The sequence below is a fragment of the Rhineura floridana genome, chromosome 8, assembly GCF_030035675.1.
Source record: "Rhineura floridana isolate rRhiFlo1 chromosome 8, rRhiFlo1.hap2, whole genome shotgun sequence".
Lineage (NCBI taxonomy): Eukaryota > Metazoa > Chordata > Lepidosauria > Squamata > Rhineuridae > Rhineura > Rhineura floridana.
The window spans coordinates 133,763,138-133,787,444 of record NC_084487.1 but is presented as its reverse complement, the minus strand read 5'-3'; the positions used below and the strand labels follow the sequence as shown (position 1 = coordinate 133,787,444).

Genomic DNA, 24,307 nt, shown 5'->3' with positions numbered 1-24,307 from the left:
CAGAGTCCCTGTTCATTCAGAGCCTAGTACACCCTGTACTCTCCAGTCACATGCAATCTTAATTTGCTTTGCAGTTGTGGTACAGATTGTGTTGATTTGTGGTTGCTGGATATCAACTGTGGGTCTTGTTGACTTGTGACAGGGGACTTTTAGTAGCTGGATGGAAGAAGAGTGAGTGAGTGAGAGAGACAGAGAGAGACAGAGAGTGCACTCATGTTAGGTGCTAGACAAGAATGGTATTAGCTTTAATACGTACATAAGCAGCAGTTCTTACCATTAGGTTGTGGTTGAGACACAGGCCTGAATCAATATATGCTGTACCCAGAAAAACATTTTGGCACCCCATCACTCAGAATAAGCCCTGGCAGTAAGAGCCAGGATTTGGTTTTCTTTCACTGAAATTCAACTTAAATTTGTATCTCTGTATATGCTAGCATATGCATATCTTACGTCATGGGGACATGCCCTGAGGACATGCCCTGAGTCTTTAAAAATATCTGGCAATGCCCCTGATCTGGTGAACCCTTTAACATTCTTCTCCTTAAATACCTGCACTACCTTTCCATCTCTTTAGATGTCCCGCAAAAACTTCTTCAATTCCCCTGCCCTTCTATACATATATTTTCCTTGAAGCCTCTGGCTTAGCCTTTTAGTCTTCATTTGAAATAAAGCGTAATGCTATCCAGCTGCATTTATTCACATTTATCCCTTGTGACGCTTGCTTCTTCCGATTCCTGTCCTCCCACTGTTATTTCTCTGGCTTTGTATTTTGGATTACAAACTGCTTGGGCAGAGAACCTCTCTTTTATGCCTGTCATTCTGTAGGTGACACGTACAATGATAGTGCTATACAATAATGATGATTTCTGATAATAATAATAATAATAATAATAATAATAATAATGAAAGCAGACTACATACCATTATCAAATTTTGCATATAGTACATTACTGAAAAAAACTGTGGTCTGGGTCACACATCCTACTTCAATCTACGGTTAAACCTCAAACATATTGAACCAAAAGCGTGTCATGCTTCTAAATGCTCAAGAAGAATTGCTATATCACAAGCAAAAAGTTTCCCAGAATTATCCACCAAGAAAATTCCCCACACTCATGGTGGTTTTCATGGTGGTTTGTTTAGTTTTGTGTTTTTTGGCTACTGTTCACTCTCCTGCATGTAGCTCAGTGCCTTTTGAAATAATTAAGACAAAAGTATGAATCCAACACCATATTTAAGAGCACACCTCAATATTCAATTTAAATATATAAATAATCAGTGTTCTTTGTAAAAAAAATCAGGTACCCGAACACATATCTTAATAAATTATAATATGCCTCTCCCATCCCACCCCTCTTCTTGAGCCCCCTCTCTCAGGGTGGCTGACAGTTATTGGACCTGGTGGGGCTGCTAGGTAGTCACAGACGGTTTTCTCCTACTTTTCTCCCCATCCTTCTCACTTGGAAAGATACCATGGACACTTAAGCATTGTAGATGTACAAATACTGAACACTTAAGCAGGCCTGTAGCGGGGGGGTGCAATGGGGATGCTGTCCACCCTAAAACTGTGCTTCCCCCCCCCCGGATTTTGGGAGGAAATTATCTTTTTAATTTGCGACATGACAATGACAACCTCATTTTGAAGAATGACAACTTATTTTGAGAAAAAACTGAGGCTCAGTCCAGATAAGACTAAGATACTGCTAGTGGGTGGATCTTCTGACCGGATGGTGGATTGGGGTTGCACTCCCCCTGAAGAAGCAGGTTCATAGCTTCAGGGTTCTCCTAGAACCATCTTTGTCACTTGAGGCTCAGATAGCCTCGGTGGCACGGAGTGCCTTCTACCAACTCTGGTTGGTGGCCCAGCTATGCCCCTATCAGGACAGGGATAACCTGGCTTCAGTTGTCCATGCTCTCGTAACCTCCAAGTTAGATTACTGCTATGCACTCTACGTGGGGCTGCCTTTGAAGACAGTTCGGAAACTGCAGCTTCTGCAAAATGCAGTGGCCAGATTGGTAACAGGGACCAGACGGTTCAAACTAATAAAACCGATTCTGGCCCGCTTGCATTGGCTGCCTCTATGATTCCAAGCCCGATTCAAGGTGCTGGTTTTAACCTATAAAGCCTTACATGGCTTGGGGCCACAATACCTGATGGAACGCCTCTCCCGACATGAACCCACCCATACACTACGCTCAACATCCAAGGTCCTCCTCCGGGTGCCTCCTCCGAGGGAAGCTGGGAGTCTGGCAACAAGGGAGAAGGCCTCCTCAGTGGTGCCCCCAAATTATGGAATGATTTTTTCTGACGAGGTGCACCTGGCACCAACACTGTTATCTTTTCAGCGCCAGGTCTTTTCCCCTTTGCGAGCGTCGCCGTCTGGGGAGCCCTTGCCGCCGCTGCCAGGCCTCTCCAGGCCGGAGAAGGAGGAGGAGGTTGACGGATGCTCAACGCTGCGGTCGCCCTTAGCACAGCTACTTGAGCTCAGCATAGAACAGCCGCTGCCAGTGATTCTGGCCTGATGCAAGTGGGTTTACCCTAAGTGGAAGCATCACCGCCTTCCTTTTGTTGGAGGGCCTTCAAAGTGATCTCGCGGCGCTGCTACTTGACTGTGTGGGGGACTGTGTCGTGGCTTGCCCTGCGTCCCCAAGCGGGCTGTCTGTGTTCGGAGAAGACAGACGCAGGACCCCTTGTTTTAGTGGGTCTCTTTGAATAAAACGTCTTCTATTTAGAGGAGAGCAGCTTGGGGGAGGGGGGCCTGCCGGATTGGCAGAAATAAGGGGGGCATGTGCAGACCAGAGGGGGGTACCGTGGGGGGGTACCATGATATTAAAAGGCTAGGAGGCAGATCCTGGATAGGTGCGGGTAGCAGGCCACGCCAGGTTAGGGGAACAAGGGATAGATGCATAATATCTATCCCCTGTTCCGGGCCTGTCCATAACTGGAAGACAACTGGGGGACGCAGGACTCCATCCAACCTTCGACTGCTGTTGTGCAACGCCAGGTCTGTGGCACAGAAAACAACGCTCATCCATGATATGATCCTGGATGAGAACGCAGACCTGGTGTGTATTACGGAGACCTGGCTGGATGAGGCCTGAGCTCCTGTGCTTGAGGCCATGTGTCCAGCCGGTTTCCGGTATGCACAGCAGCCAAGGGTTGGTAGGCGGGGAGGGGGTGTGGCAGTCATCTATCGAGGGTCCTTGGTTTTTGCCAGGCCCCCTCTCCATGAGACCAAGTTTGTTGATTGCATGTACTGGAGGCTGGGCCCAAAGGGCAGTTTAGGGATTCTACTGGTGTACTGCCCACCCCGCAACACAGCAGACTCCCTGACTGAGGTGCTCGAGGCAGTCGCGGGTGTACGAATGCTCTCCCCCAACCTATTGGTTTTGGGGGACTTCAACGTGCATGCCGAGACCGCCCTCACTGGAGCCCCTCGGGATTTCATGGAAACCATGACTTCCTGGGAACTGCACCTTAGTAATGTAGGGCCCACCCATGTAGCCGGTCATGCTCTTAACCTTGTGTTTGTCTCGGGAGGGGAGGGAAGTGCTCTGAAAATGGAGGCTGTTTCTTTTAACCCCGTGTCATGGTCAGATCACTACCTGGTGAATATGGACCTCTCAATGCCACACATCCTCCGCAGGGGACATGGACCTATTAAGATGGTCCGCCCCAGACGCCTGATGGATCATAAAGGATTCCTGAATGCGCTGGGAGACTTGGAGCCGGCTGAAGGCCGCCCGGTCGAAACCCTGGTGATGGAGTGGAATAAGGAGATCACTAGGGCTGTAGACCAGGTGGCTCCGAAACGTCCTCTCCCCCTGAATAGAGCTCAGATAGCACCCTGGTATACACCACGGCTGCGGGGTCTGAGACAGGAGGTGAGACAACTAGACGGCCGGTGGCAGAAATCCCGCTCTGAAGACGGTCGGACACTGGTTAGAACAGCAATAGCTGCCTACCAGGTGGCAACAAGGGCAACAAAGAAGGAATTCTTTGCTGCCTCTATTGCGTCCGCAGAGTGTTGTCCCAGGAGGTTGTTCCAAGTGGTCCAAAATCTGGTTGGTCCAGTTGTTCAGGAACCTATGGAGCATTCTAAAGCCTCCTGTGACACATTTGCCAAACACTTTGCCGATAAAATCGAGCGCCTGAAGAGCGGGATTCCGTACGCCGTGGATACAGGAAGTGAGCCAGAGACGGCCAGTTGCATTCCGGTACGGTGGGATCAGTTTCAGCCTCTTCCCTCTGAGGAAGTGGACAAGGTGCTCTCTACTGTGAAGCCATCCACCTGTCTGTTGGATCCTTGCCCCTCGTGGCTCATTATGAGCTGCAAAGAGAGACTGAGCGAAGGGATCAAGGCAATAGTAAATGCATCCTTGGAAGAGGGTGCAATGCCATTAGCCTTCAAGGAGGCAATCATAAAGCCCATCTTGAAAAAGCCCTCCTTGGATCTCCAACAGTTGAATAACTTTCACCCGGTCTCTAATTTACCATTTCTAGGCAAGGTGATTGAACGTGTGGTGGCCAAACAGTTACAGACACACTTGGATGAAGCAGATTATCTAGATCCATTCCAATCGGGCTTCAGGACTGGACATGGAACTGAAACAGCCTTGGTCGCCCTGGTGAATGATATGAGGAGGGCGTTGGATAGGGGAGAATTTACCTTCCTCGTCCTCCTGGATCTCTCAGCGGCTTTCGATACCGTTGACCACGGTATCCTTTTAGATTGCCTGGAGGGATTAGGAATAGGAGGCACTGTTTTACGGTGGCTCCGTTCCTATCTCTCAGACAGGCATCAACGGGTGGCATTGGGGGATGAGGTTTCAGACCCTTGGCCTCTTAATTGTGGAGTGCCACAGGGTTCTATCCTCTCCCCCATGCTATTCAACATCTATGTAAAGCCGCTGGGGGCCATCATCAGGAGATTTGGGCTGCGGTGCCACCAATATGCGGATGACACTCAGCTCTATCTCTCGTTTAAGTCCTCACCAGAGTTGGCTGTGGATACCATTTCCAAGTGCCTGGAATCCGTAAGTGGATGGATGGGAAGGAATAGGCTGAAACTTAATCCCGACAAGACCGAGGTGTTGCTCATGGGAGACAGGGTCAGGTTGGGGGATATAGACCTGGTGTTCAATGGGGGTAAAATTGCCCCTAAAAGACCAGGTCCGCAGCCTCGGGGTCATTCTTGACTCCCAGCTGTCCATGGAAGCTCAGGTCTCGGCAGTGAGCTGGGCAGCTTGGTATCAATTACATCTGATAAGAAGACTGCAACCTTACCTTCCTGCCCATTTACTCCCACGGGTGATACATGCCCTGGTCTTCTCCTGCTTGGACTACTGTAATGCGCTCTACGTGGGGTTACCCTTGAAAACGGTCCAGAAATTACAACTGATACAGAATGCAGCGGCACGTTTGATTAAGAACAGCCGTCGCCGTGATCATATCACTCCGGTGTTAGTGGATCTGCCCTGGCTACCAGTTGTTTACCGGGCCCAATTCAAGGTGTTGGTGTTGACCTTTAAAGCCCTATATGGTTTCGGCCCAGTTTATCTGAAGGAGTGCCTCCAGTATCACCAATTATGCCGCCTGACGAGATCAGCCACACAAGACCTTCTCTCGGTCCCACCAGTTAAGATAGCGAGGCTGGTGCGGACCAGAGAGAGGGCATTTTCGATTATGGCCCCCACCCTCTGGAATTCGTTTAAGAATGCGGTGCGGGACCACGATACCTTGCGGAACGCCTCTTCCGATATGAACCGGCCCGTGCACTACGTTCTGCTACGAAGGCCCTCCTCCGGGTTCCAACTCACAGGGAGGCCCGGAGGGTGATGACAAGATCTAGGGCCTTCTCAGTGGTGGCCCCCGAACTATGGAACAGTCTCCCTGAGGAAGTACGCCTGGCGCCGACTCTGCTCTCCTTCCGGCGCCAGGTCAAAACCTTCCTATTCTCTGAAGCATTTTAAGTTATACTGATTTAATTTTAAAAATGTTTACTGTGTTGGATTGTTGCTTGTATTTTAGTATTGTTTTGTTATTTATTGTATTTTTATGTTGTTTTATGTTCACCGCCCAGAGAGCTATTGCTAGTCGGGCGGTATATAAATTTAATAAATAAATAAGTAAATAAATAATTCCCTTCCTCTCGATCTTCGCCATGCCCCTTCTTTGATAGGCTTCCGCCGGGCCTTGAAGACCTGGCTGTTTAGGCAGGCCTATGGGGTCTCTGGGGTGGGTTAGCTCTTAATATTGGCATTATTAATTATTGTTGTGGTTCTTATTGGTTTTATTGTATTTTGTTGGCCATTAATTCGGCCAGATAGGCGACTCACAAATAAAATCTTATTATTATTTTATTTTATTATAGGTCAAGTCTTTCCTCTTCTCCCAGGCATTTTAGCATGTGTTTTTGTTTTTTAAAAATGTGTTTTTAAATTTGTATATTTATTTTTAATGCTTTTAATTGTTGTAAACCGCCCAGAGAGCTTCGGCTATAGGACGGCATATAAATGCAATGAATAAATAAATAATAAATAAAAGGAGCAACTGAAGAATAAGACCCTCTGAAAAATTCAGTGAATAAGGCAGGGTGAGTGCACAACAAAAGCCTCATCTGGAAGAGCCCCCAAAGCTGCTCACTCAAGATTTTCTCTAACTGAGGACGGATTTTTCATGATCAGCCATTCTATAATTACTAAAGTGATCCTGATAAAAAGAGCCTGTATAAGTGACATAGCCATTGAAGAGTTAAATATTAGAACTTTATGGGTACAATTAGACTCTACCCCTTGGACTTTCCTTTGCTCTGCTGTTCATTTTCATTTGTGTTCTCTATCCAGTCAGCAGCAAGAAATAAAATAGAACAGAATTGGGTGCTTATTGCTAAAGGGTGAAAGGCACGCATCCGCCACGTCGCTGACAACCTGCCGAGGCTCACTGGGAACCAAGATAGGTACCCCTTTCTCCTCATCCATGTGGGCACAAACGACACGGCCAGAAACACCGTGGAACAGATCACCTCAGACTATGAGGCTCTGGGTAGGAAGGTCAAGGATTTTGGGGCGCAGGTGGTCTTCTCGTCAATTCTTCCCGTGAAGGATAGAGGACTACAAAGGGAAAGGAAGATACTGCAGGTCGACTGGTTACCCAGATGGTGTCGACGGGAGAGGTTTGGATTCTGGGACCATGGTCTAAGCTTCTTGGAGGGGGGACTGTTGGCAAGAGATGGGCTGCACCTCACGAGGACTGGCAAGAATCTCTTTGGCAGAAGTATGGCAAAACTCATCAAGAGGGCTTTAAACTAAAGCCTCTGGGGGATGGAGATGATAGCTTAAAGACCGATCCAAAGACAGTGGGTTGTAAACGCAAGGATTTGAAGGGTACAGGAAACACTGGGAGAGAGAAAGGGATGCACGGCAGAGCTCATGGTATATTAATGGAGGAATCCAATCAGGACAAAAGAGACTTCTGGTGTCTATATACCAACATGCAGAGCTTGGGAAACAAGCAAGGGGAGCTTGAAGTCTTAGTGCATCAAGGCAAATATGACTTCATAAGGATAACAGAGACTTGGTGGGATGACTCCCATGATTGGAATATAGCCATTCAAGGATATAAACCCTACAGAAAGAATAGAAGCAACAGAAAAGGAGGGGGAGTAGCGTTCTACGTCAAAGACAAATACACCTCTATGGAAATCCAAGAGAGCGAACAAAGGGGTCCGGTAGAGACCATTTGGGTAAAAATAAATGGAGAAACAAATAAAACCGACATGGTAGTAGGTGTCTACTACAGATCTCCTGGCCAAGAAGAGGTGGTAGATGAGGTCTTTCTCAAACAAATCTCCGAAATCTCAAGGAGGCAAGAAGTAGTAGTGATGGGGGACTTCAACTACCCGGATATCTGCTGGGAGACAAACTCTGCGAAGCACAAAGCCTCCAACAAATTCCTGATGGGCCTTGCTGATAATTTCCTCCTTCATAAAGTAGAAGAAGGAACAAGGCAATCCTGGACCTGATCTTATCTAACAGGGACAAATTGGTCACGGGAATTAAAGCGGTCGGTACCTTGGGGGAAAGTAACCACGTAATGCTGGAATTCGTGATTCTGGGGGAAGCCAAAGAAGAATATAGTCAAATATGGACCTTGGATTTCAGGAAAGCCGATTTTAGCAAGCTCAGGGAAAGGATGGGTAGGATCCCGTGGCTAGATAGACTAAAGAAAAAAGGAGCCCAAGAAGCGTGGGAGTTCATGAAGAACGTATTACAAAAAGCGCAATCGCAAACAATTCCAAAGAGGAAGAAAAACGGAAGACAGCAGAAAAAGCCAATGTGGCTACACAGAAGACTGGTGGAGGAGGTCAAAATAAAAAAGAGCATGTATAAAGAATGGAAGGAAGGATGCATCACCAAGGAAGAGTACCGACGAACGGCTCGGGCTTGCAGGAATAGCGTAAGGAAAGCTAAAACCCAGAATGAGCTGAGGCTGGCGAGGGAAGCGAGGAACAACAAAAAGGGGTTTTTCAGATATGTTCAAAGCAAGAGAAAGACCAAGGAAACGGTGGGACTGCTGCTCAATGAGGAGGGCAAAATGTTGACAGATAACAAGGAAAAGGCAGAACTGCTCAATGCCTATTTTGCCTCCGTTTTCTCCCAAAAAGGGAACAGTGTGCAACCTTGCATCGGTAGTGATCTCAGTAAGGGGTCGGGATTGCAGTTCAAGATAGATAAGGAGATAGTCAGGAAATACCTAGTTAACCTAAATGAGTTCAAATCTCCAGGGCCTGATGAACTGCATCCCAGAGTATTGAAGGAACTAGCGGATGTACTCTCGGAACCTATTGCTATCATCTTTGAGAAATCCTGGAGAACGGGAGAGGTGCCGGAGGATTGGAGATGGGCAAACGTCGTCCCGCTCTTTAAAAAGGGTAAAAAAGAAGATCCGGGGAATTACAGGCCGGTCAGTCTGACTTCAATACCAGGAAAGATATTAGAACAGATAATAAAAGAGTCCATTGGCAACTATCTAGATGACAATGCTGTGATTAGAAGGAGCCAGCATGGGTTTGTCAAGAAAAAATCCTGTCAAACTAATCTCATCTCTTTTTTTGATCGGGTCACTAGCCTAGTAGATGGTGGAAATGCTGTAGATGTCATCTATCTAGATTTCAGCAAAGCGTTTGACAAAGTCCCCCACGACCTTTTGATTAGCAAACTGGTCAAATGCGGACTAGATGGAAATACTGTCAGGTGGATTCACAACTAGTTGGAAAACCGTACTCAAAGAGTGGTCGTCGGTGGCTCTGCTTCGGACTGGAAGGAGCTTTCGAGTGGAGTGCCACAGGGTTCTGTCCTGGGGCCGATACTCTTCAACATTTTTATCAATGACTTAGATGAAAACCCGTCAGAACTACTTTTCCCTCTAAATCCACCAAGTGTCAAATCTCAACAGTCTTCTTCACTGACAGCTAACTCCAACTAACTAGAATATCTAGCTAATCAGAGTCTGCTGTCATACAGACCAGTAAGAGAATTTATGAATTGAGTGGTCCCTGCTGTTGTATTTCCAGCACTGTGCAAGGTGTCCCAATCTGATTCAGGACCTGATCATGATCCAGAAATCCACATTTTTGCATTCGGAAACCAAAGCTGCCATAACCGTACTCGAAGAGTGGTCGTCGGTGGCTCTGCTTCGGACTGGAAGGAGGTTTCGAGTGGAGTGCCACAGGGTTCTGTCCTGGGGCCGATACTCTTCAACATTTTTATCAATGACTTAGATGATGGGGTGGAGGGAAGTCTTATGAAGTTTGCGGATGATACGAAACTGGGAGGGATAGCTAACACAATGGAAGACAGGAATAAAATCCAAAGGGACCTGGATAGACTAGGAAATTGGGCAGAAATTAATAAAATGACATTCAATAAAGACAAATGCCAGATTCTGCATTTAGGCCACAAAAACAAAATGCACGGGTACAGGATGGGAAATACCTGACTTAGCAGTAGTGCATGTGAGAAGGACCTTGGAATTGTAGTGGATCGCAAGTTGAATATGACCCAGCAGTGTGATGCTGCGGCAAAAAAGGCAAACGCAGTTTTGGGCTGCATAAACAGAGCTATAGTTTCCAGGTCGAGGGAAGTAATAGTCCCACTATATTCTGCATTAGTCAGACCTCATCTGGAATACTGCGTTCAGTTCTGGGCACCTCATTTTAAGAAAGATATAGACAAGTTAGAGCGGGTTCAGAAGAGGGCGACGAGGATGATAGCTGGTATGGAGAACAAGTCTTATGAGGAAAGGTTGAAGGAACTTGGCATGTTCAGTCTGGTGAAGAGAAGGCTGAGGGGCAACATGATTACACTCTTTAAGTACCTGAAGGGCTGTCACATAGAGGAGGGTACAGATTTGTTCTCTGCTGCCCCAGAGGGTAGGACTAGGTCTAATGGTTTTAAGTTGCAGGAGCGTAGATTCAGATTGGACATTAGAAGGAACTTCTTGACTGTAAGGGCAGTTCGGCAATGGAACGACTGCCTAGGGAGGTGGTGGGATCCCCTTCGCTGGATGTCTTCAAGCAGAGGCTGGACAGCTATCTGCGGGAAATGCTCTAGCTGTGGATTTCCTGCTGTGAGCAGGGGGTTGGACTCGATGGCCTACAAGGCCCCTTCCAACTCTATGATTATATATATATGAAAGAGAGAAACTAATCTGAAAAAATGGCTACCCTTTACTCTTTTAAAGCACTCACTATACTCACAATCATAGTGGCTATTTTATGATCTTTTTCTTGAGTATCTGATGGCAAAGGATGAAAACAACCCTAGAGAAATATAAATATTGGTGTATAAACTTAAGTTAGCTAGTTAGCTGACTGGCTGGCCACCTAGGCCTAATTTCTGATTTTCCCAATATGTGCAGATCAGCATGAGGCCTTTGCAGGGCTTGTGGACAAAAAAATCAACCTAGCAACCAATAAAAAAATCCAGTTGCTTTTCACAATTAGTTCCCAATTGCTGGGTTAGTCCTTTATACAGCAGCCAGTTAAAAGCTTTCCCTTGATTGCCCAACAGGAAGGAAAATCTACAGGTCAGTAACAAGACTAACAGAAAGATTCTCAAGGGGGCTTTAACAAACACACACTATTTATTTTCTCTCTGCCCTTCCCTAAACTTGTAGTATGGACACGTTTGTTTTTCAGGTGGAATCTAAAACTGAGATACTTAAGGCACACCAAAACCAAGCTCAGGAGCTCACTGTTTTTACCAAAGTAGTTCAGTTCATGAAGAATCAGGACATGGGGATAGACCACAGGTGGAAGGGAATTATAGCTATAGGCAAAGTCAAGTTTTTGAGTCTGGTATTCCTGGGGATCTCTCACAAAAGCGAGATAATTCAACAGATTAAACTTCATTCATGTAAGTTAACACACTCTCTGGATGGAGGAGTGACAGGGAAGGTCACTGCCTTTCCCTTCCCCGGCCTGGCCCTCACGTCCTCTACAATGGGGTGAAGATAATTGGCTGGCATTATGCACCTCTTCCCCTTCCCAATGCCCCACCTAGAAAAGTGGTTGCCCACCTACCAAGGAAGGCTGGTTACAGGGCTGTACCTAAGTAAACTGAAAAGTGTCTTACTAGGTAGACTGAAATGTGTTTAGCAAGGGGTCCCTGCTGTCACAGTTGCTTCTCTGCTGGGAGAAAAGATGTGTGCCCCCACTCCCATTCTAGTTCTCTCTCTATCTTCTTCCTTCGCAAAGAAACAGTGGACACTTAAATATTAATAAAAACTGCAGTGTTTAACACCAAGGTGTCTTACCTTATCTTGTCACAATTTCTACTGTGAGTTCATGCCACAATAACTATAAACTACTCAGAAGTGAGCTCCACGGAATTCCATAGGGAATGCTTCCTGATAAGTGTATACACGATTGCAGCCTGGATTGGTTAGTCTTAAAGATATCACACAGGAGTGTTAAAAAGGAAACGTCCAGACCAATGAAAAAAAATATTCCCCTCCCCCCAGCTTATTCACCTTCCATATATTTTTCCCCTGGAATGTGGAATAAGGTAGAGGGATATTAAGAGACCAAGGCTAAAATCATCACTTGGCCATTAAATTCACTTGGAGGAAACATGGAATGGATACAAACTCAATGCTGATAAATAAATCATGATAATAATAAGTCTTAACTCCAGCCTGCCTGTCCCTGCTTTTGAATTGGGGAAATTGTTTGTGTGGCCAAGTTTAGAATCATGAAATAAGCCATCCTAAAAATAAAGGAAAAAAGTATCTGGCTGGGAAACAACCAGGATATAAAGGCCCACAGATATTGGACGTTACACGTAGGTCCTCAGCAAATCCAATGTTTCGCTGTCTGCTAGGCAGGACTGCCTTAGTGGGGTGTGCAAGCAGGGTGCAATCCATGCTCCTATATTACATATAGGCTCTGCACACTGAGTTGTCACCTGCACCATCCCACCTTTTGAAACAGCATTTTAGGTTGCCAAAGTGTTTTAATGCTCTTTTTAGCTTCATAACAATCCTGTAAAGTAGATCATAGTGCAATTTTAGCAAATGATGGTAATACTGTAATACAGCCTACTTTATCATTCTTGGTAATACATGAAACCTGATGTAATAATACAGTTGCTATCCTTTCAAGTGCAACTGAACAATTATTTTATTTGTGTTTTAAGCCATAGCTAGTTGGTTACCCTTTCGTTTGAACCAGAATAATATATACCCAGTACCATATAACGACCCTGTGGCAGAGAGAATGAATTTTAAATTAGACCCCCAGATCTTCTGGAGGGGTGGCTTTTAAAAAAAATAAAATAAAGACAATGCATTTGCCAACTGGCTTACTGAGAAGGAAAACTGTGCAGGTATTATGATGAATTATCAGCCTTAGAAATAAATGGGAACAGCATATACAAAGTGCACCTGCCCCACCAATAGTATATGATAGAGTCCACCTTCCTAAGCATTTTGGTGTATGATATGCTTTTGTTGCATTCAAGTTTGAGGTTAAGCACATTTCTGAGCTAAACTGACTTGTCTAACCAGCAGCTGGAGAACCTTCAGTGATGCTAGTGCTTTGTGGCATTAGACTAGTTCCACCAGTCAACCAACACCCATTACAAGATGCATAGTCACTAGATAGACCTGACAAGATAAAGGCAATTAATACAGAAATGTTTCTGCATGACTGCAAGGTAGACTAGACAACAAATCACAAAGAAAAGCAATACTTACTTCATCTAGTGTTTCTCCCCCAGATGGTGTAAAAGAGGGACACTGCTCCCCCGCAGCTTTTGCCATTGCCTTGAGATCACTCAGAGGCCTCCCTTCTGCCACTCCATATTTCTGTCAAAATAATAAAAATAGTGGTATATTAGGTGACTGTGATGCAAATCAAAAGTTAAGTATGCTAGCAGGGCCCTTCATTCACATGGCATCTTCTTCATCATAAAGATTTCAAGGTGGTTCAAAACAAAACTATACAGCAACAAGAGTGACGATATACTATAGTCAGTGTGGATTTTTCACTTTCCGCAATGTTAAATTGAAAATACCCCCCATGCCATTCTGATGCTTGCCATAAGCTCATTTCAAAACAAAACCTTACAAAACTTATAGTCCTGAACTCAGAAACGCTGGGTTAACAACCCCCTAAGTTTTCATGGCGATATACAAAACACTCAGAGAGAATCAAGAATTCAATAACAACCCTCTAAGTTTTCATGGCAATACACAAAACTCTCAGAGAGAATTAAGAATTCAAAGTGTAAACCAAAAGGAAAAGAAATCCAGACCCCTGTTGGACTTTCTTCTGTCAGTGGTCTCATAATTTGTTGAAATTAATTAAAAATCAGCCATGTTCACAGACTACCTATAATCCTATTACTGACCTTGCCCCATGCCCTGACCTTCATCTTCTGCAATTTACAAGTTAAAAAAATATGTCTGGCTGATTTTTAATTAATTTAAGAAATTTAACATTGGAGCCAATTATAAGGGCAGGCATACTCAGTAAGAACCAACTTTCACTGTTCTAAAAGTCTTCACAGCTGTTTGGGTTGGCTAATCAGATGGCCATACCCAAGCCTGACATATATTTCACTTTAGACAGTCATGGCCTCCCCCCAAAGACTTCTATTCCCCTCACAGAGTGGCCAGAGGGGTTTAACAGTCAGCCCCTCTGCAGGGGATTATAGCTCTGCGTCTCCTAGCAACTCTCAGCACCCTTCACAAACTACACTTCCCAGGATTCTTTGGAGGAAACCATGAGTGCCTAAAGTGAAATAAAGGTCTGGTGTGGATGTGGCCAGGGACAACTTATCAAAATCCCTTTGATGTTTGTTTCTGTCCTCCAGGGTATTAGCTATTCCTCTCAATTTTGTATCATCTGCAAATTTGATAAGCATTCCCTGCACCTCCTCATCTACATCAGTAATAAAAATAATGAAGAGCACTGTGCCCAGGAGCGAGTCCTGCTGTATCCCGCTCATTACTGCCCGTAATTGGAGAAGGAACCATTGATAAGCACTCTCTGAGGACAATTCTGTAGCCAACTGTGGATCCACCTGATATTTGTTCCATCCAGCCCCCATTTAGCTACCTTGTTAATCAGAATATCATGGGGCACTTTGTCAAAAGCTTTGCTGAACTTGAGATATATTACAGCATTCCCACAGTCTACCAGGGAGGTTACCAGATCAAAAAATGAGGTAGGATTAGTCAGGCAAGATTTGTTCTTGACAAGTCCATATTGGTTCCTAGTAATCACTGCATTGTTTTCAAGGTGCTTACGGACTGACCGCTTTATAATCTGCTCCAGAATTTTCCCAGGGATTGATGTCAGACTGACTGGTGTGTAGTTCCGAGGTTCTTCCTTTTTGCCCTTTTTGAAGATAGGGACAATATTAGCCCTCCTCCAGTCATCCGGCACTTCACCCTTCCTCCATGATTTCGCAAAGATAATTAACAGTGGTTCCGAGAGTTCTTTAGCCACTTCCTTCATTACTCTAGGATGCAGTTTAATGGGCCCTGCAGATGTGAACTCGTTCAAAGTGAACAGGTATTCCTAGACCATTTGTCTATCAATCTCAAGCTGCAATCCTGCCCTTTCACGTTTGCCAGGAGGGCCATAGACCCTCTTTCGGGGAAGTGTGAGCCAAAGTAGGAGTTGAGCACCTTTGCCTTTTCTTTGTTATCTGTTATCATTTTGCCATCCTCATTGAGTAGCTGTACCACCATTTCTTTTCTCTGTCTCTTACTATGCATATACCAGAAGAAAGCTTTTTTATTGCTTTTAGCATCCGTCACCAATCTCAGCTCATTCTCAGCTTTAGCCTTCCTGACGCCATCCCTGCAATTCTGTGATACCTGCCTGTACTCTTCCTTTGTGGCCTGGCCTTCCTTCCTATATGTGTCTTTTTTGTTGTTGTTTTCAGGCCATCTCTAAGCTTTTTGTGATGCCACATTGCTGTCTTCCACCTTTTTTCCTTGCTGGAATTGTTTGCAATTTTACCTTTAGAATTTTCTTTTTTAGAAACTCCCACCCATCTTGGACTCTTTTTCTCATTAGGGTTGCTTGCCATGAGACTTTACTTACCATTGTTCTGAGTTTATTAAAATCAGCGTTCCTAACGTCCAGGGTAGACATATGGTTACACTCAGCTTTTGCTTCCTTTAAAACAAAGAACCCAAGTATAACATGGTCACTTTCTCCCAGAATTCCCATAACTGCCACTTCATCTCTATTGGTTAGAATCAAGTCAAAGATAGCTGATCCTCTAGTTCGTTCCTCCACTTTCTGTAGGAGAAAGTTATCAGCAACACAGTCAGGAATTTGGTGGAGGGTCTGTGTTTGGCAAAATTTATCTCCCAACAGTCATTGGGGTAATTGAAGTCCTCCATTACTTCTAACATGATGCCTCCTCGAAACATTTGCAATTTGCTTTTCAAAAGTTTCACCCTCATCTTCTCCTTGATTGGGTGGTTGGTAGTAGACTCCAACCACCATGTTCCTTTCATTCCTTGCTCCATTAATTTTAATTCAGATGTGCTTGATGGGTCTACCAAGCTCATCCCCATTATTTCTGCGCATGGATATGTATTTTTAACATATAGTGGACTTCACCTCCTTTTTTATTCTTTCTGAACAAGTTATATCCTTCAATTGCTATAGTCATCCCACGGGAGTCATCCCACCAAGTTTCAGTTAAACCCATCTGTGGCGCAGAGTGGTAAGTGGCGGTAATGCACCCGAAGCTCTGCTGACGGCCGGAGTTCGATTCCAACAGAAGGAGGAAGTCGAATCTCTGGTAAAAGGGGTCGAGGTCCACTCAGCCTTCCATCCATCCGTGGTCGGTAAAATGAGTACCCGGCATATGCTGGGGGGTAAAGAAAGGCCAGGGAAGGAACTGGCAATCCCACCCCATATATATGGTCTGCCTAGTAAAAGTCACAAGACATCACCCTAAGAGTCGGAAACGACTCACACTGTAAGTGCGGGGACACCTTTACCTTTATTAAGAGATTAAATTCGTCCTGTTTATTTGTCATACTCTGGGCTATAATGTATATAGTCACCGAAAGTCGTGATTTATGGTCTGGCTTCCTTCCTACATTTTTATGAAAGCTATTACTGGGCTCCGTTAGAGCTGTTCTCTCAGATCCTGCTAATATGTATAAGCTTTCATCAATCTTTTCCTCCAAGTTTATGTCTCCTTCCCCCTTAGGATTCCGTTTGAAGCCCTCCTGATTAAGTTCTCCAAACACATGTGGCCAAACACATTCTTCCCAGTCCTTGTGAGGTGCAACCCATCACTTGCCAGCAGTCCATCTTCCAGGAGATGTAGCCTGTGGTCCCAGAATCCAAATCTCTTGCATCAGCATCACATTAGTAGCCAGTCAATCACCCAGAGTATTTTTCTTTCCCTTTCTACTCCTCTTCTCAGTACTGAAAGAATGGATGAGAAAACAATCTGGGTTCCAAAGTCCTTGAGTTTCTTTCCAGAGCTTTGAAGTCTGACGTGATTTCTTTGACACTCTGCTTTGCAGTATTTGTTCCCACATGGATAAGAAGAAAAGGATATATGTCAGTGGACTTTATAAGTTTTGACCACCCTTTATCCATTGTCCATGGAGACAGCATACCTGGTGAGTCCAGGGGTCTTCTTGGCATACTTGGGTTTCAGTCCAATACAGTAGGGAGTCTCCCACGACTGCTTCTCTTCTCTTCTTGTTCTTTTACGGCATGGTTTCATTGCTTCTGCTTGACTGAGCTTCAGCTTGCTGTCCGTGGCGTCTCCTGTAATTCTTCCTCTGCAGGCTATCCTTCAGTCTCATCCTCAAGAATCTGACAGTGGTTCCATAGTTCCACCAGTGCAGAATGTCTTTTAGCTCTTCTTGTCTGCCACCCTTTTCCGTGGAATTTCCTCCATTTCGTTTTCCCTCTCCTCAACACTCTCCCCTTCTGCTTCAACTCGCTGCTGTTCTTCCACCTCCTGTACTTCTCTTTGCTGTTGTTGTTCCAGCATTCTGTCTAAGAATTCTTCGTCTTCTCTTACACCCTTGAGTGTGGTCACTCACTGCTCCAGGCCTCTCACTTTTTCTTCCAACAGGGCAACCAGCATGTTGCATGTGTATGCCATGTTGTTCTCAGGCAAGATAAGAAATATTGCATACATTTTGCAGGTCACCACCACTGGAGTGTACTTTCTGTCCCTACCCACTGGTATATAATGCGCACAGCAAGACAAATGTTGATTAGGGACCTCCCCTGTGACCTCCGCTGCCCAACTCCTGTTAGCTCTGCCTGTTCGCTTGCTCTCTGAGAACTGGCTCACTCGTATATCCTCTAGACCAGCTGAGGCAAGTTCTGCTCTGCTCAGTTAGGAGTCAGGAAAAAGATTATGTAGAAGCATGAACTGGCTGCAAAGGGGGACTTAAGGGGGAATATAAATTTAATAAATAAGGCAGGAAGTGAGCAAAAAATTAGTGAAGTGAGTTTAAAATGTGAAACTGCACGTGCTCAGAGTATTTTCTTTGTTTATCAACTCTGACAAAATGTTTTTGTTTGTGTTTTGCTGAGAGTTGTGAAACTGCACATGCTCAGAATATTTTTTTTGTTGTCCACAAAAGCTTATGCCGTAATAAGTTGAAGATAGCGAAAGTCTTATTTTGTGGTACCTTATTTCATGTGTTCTTCTCTGGGAGAAGGGAGGATGTAGGAAAAAACCCAGAACAAACCCTGTGACCTCATTGGTCACACCCGTGATGTCTCATTGGCCATGCTCCCATGACCTCTTAGCAGCCCCACCAGGTCCAGTAAGCACCAGCTGCCACTACTTGCATCTCAGTTTTTAAAAATGGCTGTGTATGCAGGTAAACAAGTACCTGCGTGCATGCCCACAATAGACCTTAGATTCCCAGAACTCATGAAAGAGGCTGGGTACAATGCTCACTTTAAAAAAAAAAGTCACTGTTTTGTCTGGTATATCAGAAAACGTGCATCTCAAAAATAAAACAAAACAAAGGCTGCAGGCACATGTATATAGTACACAAATACCCACAATGGACCACAGGTTTCCAGAACTCGGGCAGGGTGGGGAAGTACTAACTGAAGGGAAGGGAGAGCAATACACTGCAAATACATTCCATCAAGCACAGCACATTAGTGTGAACAGCAAATACTGAGACAGATCTCATTCTACTGGTGTGAGTTTTTCCTCTGACTCATGGCCAAGTGGGAAAGCAGAAGTTTGGTGTTTGTGGTTTTCTAATTCGTATGCTGCTTTTCCATAAAAATAGGCTCAAAGCAGTTCACAACAGAACAAAAATGCAAATCAATTCATCAATACAATAAAATACTAGATCATTCCAAAACATAACACAACAATCCAAAAATAACTCAACTTGATTGTAAGAACATTATAATATTTTAAAGTCATCATAAAACAAACTATCAACCATTAAAACATATCAATTAATGACAAATACAATAAACAAATATTCCAATGCAGTCGCATGGCAACAATAAAATAACCAGGGGCCACTGCATGGTAGTACTATACCAATGGTATAAAGAGTATACAAAGAGAAGCTAAAAATTTAAGATACACACAGTTCCTAGCATCTTGATCATGTACAGTATTATGGTTTAAGCCAGTGAGGATACAATACACAGTTCTACCTAACAAGACTGGTATGTACCTGGGAACCATTACAACCTATGCTGTACAATTCCTTGTTCTATCTAAAAGTACTTTGCACACATGCATTCTGACATGCATGCAAGGCTTCCTATGGGAACCCAGTGCTCATTGTTCCATGTGCACATTAGGGTGTGTACAAAATTCTGGCTCAGGAGCTGTAAAAGAGGTACATTACAGAATCATAAATGTTAGAGAAAATATAACAGTGGAAATCATTTCTGCTCTTACCCGCTCTCGAAGTCGTGCATCGTATTTTACAGCAGCCTCTTTGCAGAACTGATTGTTTCTTAGAATCAAGGTTGTAGTCTGAAATGTTAAGCATGCAAGTGATGTTTAAAAACAAACACGCAGAAACACTATGTATGATATAGAGCTAAAAGGCTGAAGTTCAGTCCAGGCAAGACAGAGGTAATGTTGTTCTGTAGAGATATTAACTTAAGGTTGGAGATATAGTGTGTTCTGGACTGAGCAGCACTCCTCCTGGATGATCAGGTTCACATCTTGGAAATGCTCCTGGATCCAGCATTGCTCCTGCATGCTCAGGCAGTTGCTGTGCCCAGGATTGCCTCTGCCCAGCTTTGGCTAGTGTGTCAGCTGTGTCCCTTCATGGAAAAGTTGGATTTCACCACAGTGATATCTGCCGAGGGTACCTTCAGTGGTGGCCCTAGGCCTTTGGGGTCCCTGGGCAAGAGAGTCATTTGTAGCCCCTTAGTACTGTATGAAAGCAAGTCAGACATAAAATTTCACAATTCTATACATGAAGCTGCAATGAAAGTACGCAGTAAACAGCATCACTAATCTTTGAATATACAAGCCACTTACATTCAATCCTTTTTCCATTTCTTAGTATTTTAAAGAAGCTAGATGATGCAAGCCTCCTGTCATTTATTACTGGATACATATCATGTTGTAACTTTTTTTTCTCTTAATGGACCACCTTGAATAAAAAAACATCGGTCTTGCTGTGACATGTGAACTTCCCAAGAGGTCCTAACAGAATCATTGTCATGCGTGCCACCCTAGGACTGCTGAGTTTCTTTTTCTCTATCATCAAAATAATTATCACATTTTTGTTGATCTGAACCTAATTCAATCAGTTGCTTCTCATAAGTCTCATGTTTATGGAGACAACTGTGTTGTACAATTTCATGTAGCCCAGCATCTCCATCTTGTTCTTGTGAATCATTTGGATAACAACATATTTCTCTAAATCACCTAGCTGCTTGCTTAACTGCGATTCTCTTGCTGCCTTAGCGTTTATCTTTGTTGCTGCATAATAATAATAATGACATGATGGCATCTTAATTTAATGCAACCTCCCTTTGCAACAAAAGTAAATAGTAAGACTGTGGAAATGATTTGGTCAAATCACAAACCAAATTAGGACCTCTCTGAATTGGGTTGAGGCTGCTTTAGAGCAAGTGAGGTCCATCAAGAGAGATCCGGAGCTGAAAACGCTCTGTAAGAAACCCAGACAACCTCTCTCCAAAAGGTTAGAATTATTAATTAGAGCATCATATAAGGAGAATGCCAAGGGGGAGGAGGGAAGGTGGACTTTACTCACTGACAGCTCTAACTTCCAATCTCAGCTTAGAATGTCATCCAACTCTCTCCACAGTGCTTGGGGAAAAAAAATAACTTTAAAGATGGCTAGCACACACACACACACAAAACCTAACCATGAAGCTACCTGTCAGGAATTTGACAGGGTTGATCCCCTCGAGGGGCTACCATGTCTCCAAATTTCATAGAATCATAAAATCATAGAGTTGGAAGTCCACAGCTAGAGCATCTCCCGCAGATAGCTGTCCAGCCTCTCCTTGAAGACATCCAGCAAAGGGGATCCCATCACCTCCCTGGGCAGTCGGTTCCATTGCCGAACTGCCCTTACTGTCAAGAAGTTCCTTCTAATGTCCAATCTGAATCTACGCTCCTGCAACTTAAAACCATTAGACCTAGTCCTACCCTCTGGGGCAGCAGAGAACAAATCTGTACCCTCCTCTATGTGACAGCCCTTCAGGTACTTAAACAGTGTAATCATGTCACCCCTCAGCCTTCTCTTCACCAGACTGAACATGCCAAGTTCCTTCAACCTTTCCTCATAAGACTTGTCCTCCATACCGGCTATCATCCTCGTCGCCCTCTTCTGAACCCGCTCTAACTTGTCTATATCTTTCTTAAAATGAGGCGCCCAGAACTGAACGCGGTATTCCAGATGAGGCCTGACTAATGCAGAATATAGTGGGACTATTACTTCCCTCGACCTGGAAACTATAGCTCTGTTTATGCAGCCCAAAACCGCGTTTGCCTTTTTTGCCGCAGCATCACACTGCTGGGTCATGTTCAACTTGCAATCCACTACAATTTCAAGGTCCTTCTCACACGCACTACTGCTAAGCTGGGTATTTCCCATCCTGTACCCGTGCATTTTGTTTTTGTGGCCTAAATGCAGAATCCTGCATTTGTCTTTATTGAATGTCATTTTATTAATTTCAGCCCAATTTTCTAATCTATCCAGGTCCCTTTGGATTTTATTCCTGTCTTCCATTGTGTTAGCTATCCCTCCCAGTTTCGTATCATCCGCAAACTTCATAAGGCTTCCCTCCACCCCATCATCTAAGTCACTGATAAAAATATTGAAGAGTATCGGTCCCAGGACAGAACCCTGTGGCACTCCACTCGAAACCTCCTTCCAGTCCGAAGCAGAGCCACCGACGACCACTCTTCGAGTACGGTTATGGCAGCTTTGGTTTCCGAATGCAAAAATGTGGATTTCTGGATCATGATCAGGTCCTGAATCAGATTGGGACACCTTGCACAGTGCTGGAAATACAACAGCAGGGACCACTCAATTCATAAATTCTCTTACTGGTCTGTATGACAGCAGACTCTGATTAGCTAGATATTCTAGTTAGTTGGAGTTAGCTGTCAGTGAAGAAGACTGTTGAGATTTGACACTTGGTGGATTTAGAGGGAAAAGTAGTTCTGACGGGTTTTCTCCCCCACAGAACTTCTTGACAGTAAGGGCGGTTCGGCAATGGAACTGACTGCCTAGGGAGGTGGTGGGATCCCCTTCGCTGGATGTCTTCAAGCAGAGGCTGGACAGCTATCTGCGGGAGATGCTCTAGCTGTGGATTTCCTGCTGTGAGCAGGGGGTTGGACTCGATGGCCTACAAGGCCCCTTCCAACTCTATGATTCTATGTAAGCCTGACCTAAGAAAGACCTGCTTTATTTCTCCTCAAGTAACACCCAATACTGCTTTTGTTCAGTACACCTCAGTAAAGTATTGTTAGTGTGTCTCTCTGGACTCCGTCTGCTTTATTCCAGAAACACTGCTAATAGGTTATGAGCCCAGAAACACTGCTACTGTAACCAGTGACTGACTCTGAGAGAAAAGGAAAATAGTCCCAAAGCGGAGCAGACCTTCAAGAGAAAAATGACAAGCAGCTCAGACTTTAAACTGGGAATAGCAAAGCTGAAAATGGGAATTACCAGCTATGGAAGTTTAAGCAAGAAGTGCTGCTCTGCAAGAATGACCTATGAGAAGTGCTGATCACAGCCAGGCCAGAAAACTGGGGGAGGGGGAGGGAGAACAGGCAAGCAAACACAGTGCTCATAGAAGTGGACCAGCTCATTCATATCCGGAAGGATACACCTAAGGATATGTGGCATGCCTTACAGAGAGTACATGAGTGTGCCTGCTATGCAAACTGAATGGGATGAGGCTGCAAAGGGAGCAGGAGATGAGGAAACATGTGCATCCCATCCTGAAAACTGGGGAGAAGCTGAGAGAGATAGGCGAGAAACTGAAAAACAATCATGTTGCTGCCATGCTCCAGTCTCCTAGGATCATACATTGACCAAAACCAGAACTGATTCTAGAATACAATGCCTTGCAAAAGTAATCAGATCCCTGACCAATGCTCTCATATTACTGAATTACAGATAGCGCATTGTAATTTTGTTCTGTATACTTTAGTTTATAACACTGGTTTTAATGTTACAAATAGTTTAATTCTATTTTAATTGTATATTTTTGTATGTTTTTTACCTATGTGTGGTTTTTATTTGTAAGCCGCCCTGAGTTCCAGTTTTGGGAAAAGGGCGGGGTAAAAATAAAGAGTAATAATAATAATAATAATAATAATAATAATAATAATAATAATAATAATAATAATAATAATAATAATAAATAAATCATGAAGTCTTGTATATGTCAGCCCTAGAGGGAGGCCTTATCCTGGTGAAGCGGCTAACAAGCAACAGCGTTTCCATGGAATGACTGCACCATTCAGAAGGGGAAAGAAGTTCTAGCCATGCGTTCTGGATGAACATCTGTACAAGCTTGTCAATGGAGACAATGAAGCCACAACAGTCTTCCAAATTCCACATGTGCATCCACCTCTGGCATAGATGCCTAGGGCATAGACACCCTGAGGCAATCAAGGCGCTTGTGAACATGAACGTGGTGATACCAGCATGCCCCACACTGACGAAGTGCATATGTTACATCAAGGAGACATAGATGCTACTACCCAAGATCAGCCAAAACAACTCCAGTGGCACTTGGCTCTAATCCACAGTGACTTGTGTGGACCAGTGAAGACACCAATCCCCATCAGGAACAAGTATTTCATATTTTTCATTGATGACTACGCCAGATACACCAGCACATTCCTCATAAAGCATGACAATGAGGTGCTAGAGAAACTCAAAGAATTTGTAGTGGTGACCAGCAACAAGTTCCAGTAGAAACTGGGCATAATCTACATGGAGAGTGGGGAAAAGTACACAGGGAAAGAAATACAAGAGGGGTCCTCGATCACCAGACTACAGTACAGTGCACATCCCAGAACAGAATGGAGTAGTGGTGGGGGGAGAGGGAACAAGTCTCTGATAGAAATTATGAGAAGCATGCTGCTAGACACCACTCTTCCCCCCAAAATGTGGGGAGCAATAGTACCAGTTATCTATAGAACTGACTGCCATTGAAGGCAACTGAGGCAACCCCACATGACATGTGGCACAAAACAAGTCTTTGGATACAGAGCCTATGTGCATGTCCCAAGTGAAAAGTGC

General features: G+C 44.4%; 1 protein-coding gene across 2 annotated transcripts in view; it reads right to left on the bottom strand.

Moving 5' to 3' along the window:
• Positions 1–24,307, bottom strand: part of TIGAR (TP53 induced glycolysis regulatory phosphatase) — a 101,893-nt gene that overhangs the window by 41,676 nt on the left and 35,910 nt on the right. For both annotated transcript variants that reach the window (XM_061582597.1, XM_061582596.1), the window contains exons 4-5: positions 19,456–19,533; positions 13,259–13,369 (exon numbers count right to left, since the gene is read on the bottom strand). In XM_061582597.1, coding sequence (XP_061438581.1) covers positions 13,259–13,369; positions 19,456–19,533 — 189 coding nt within the window. The remainder of the gene's footprint in view (positions 1–13,258; positions 13,370–19,455; positions 19,534–24,307) is intronic.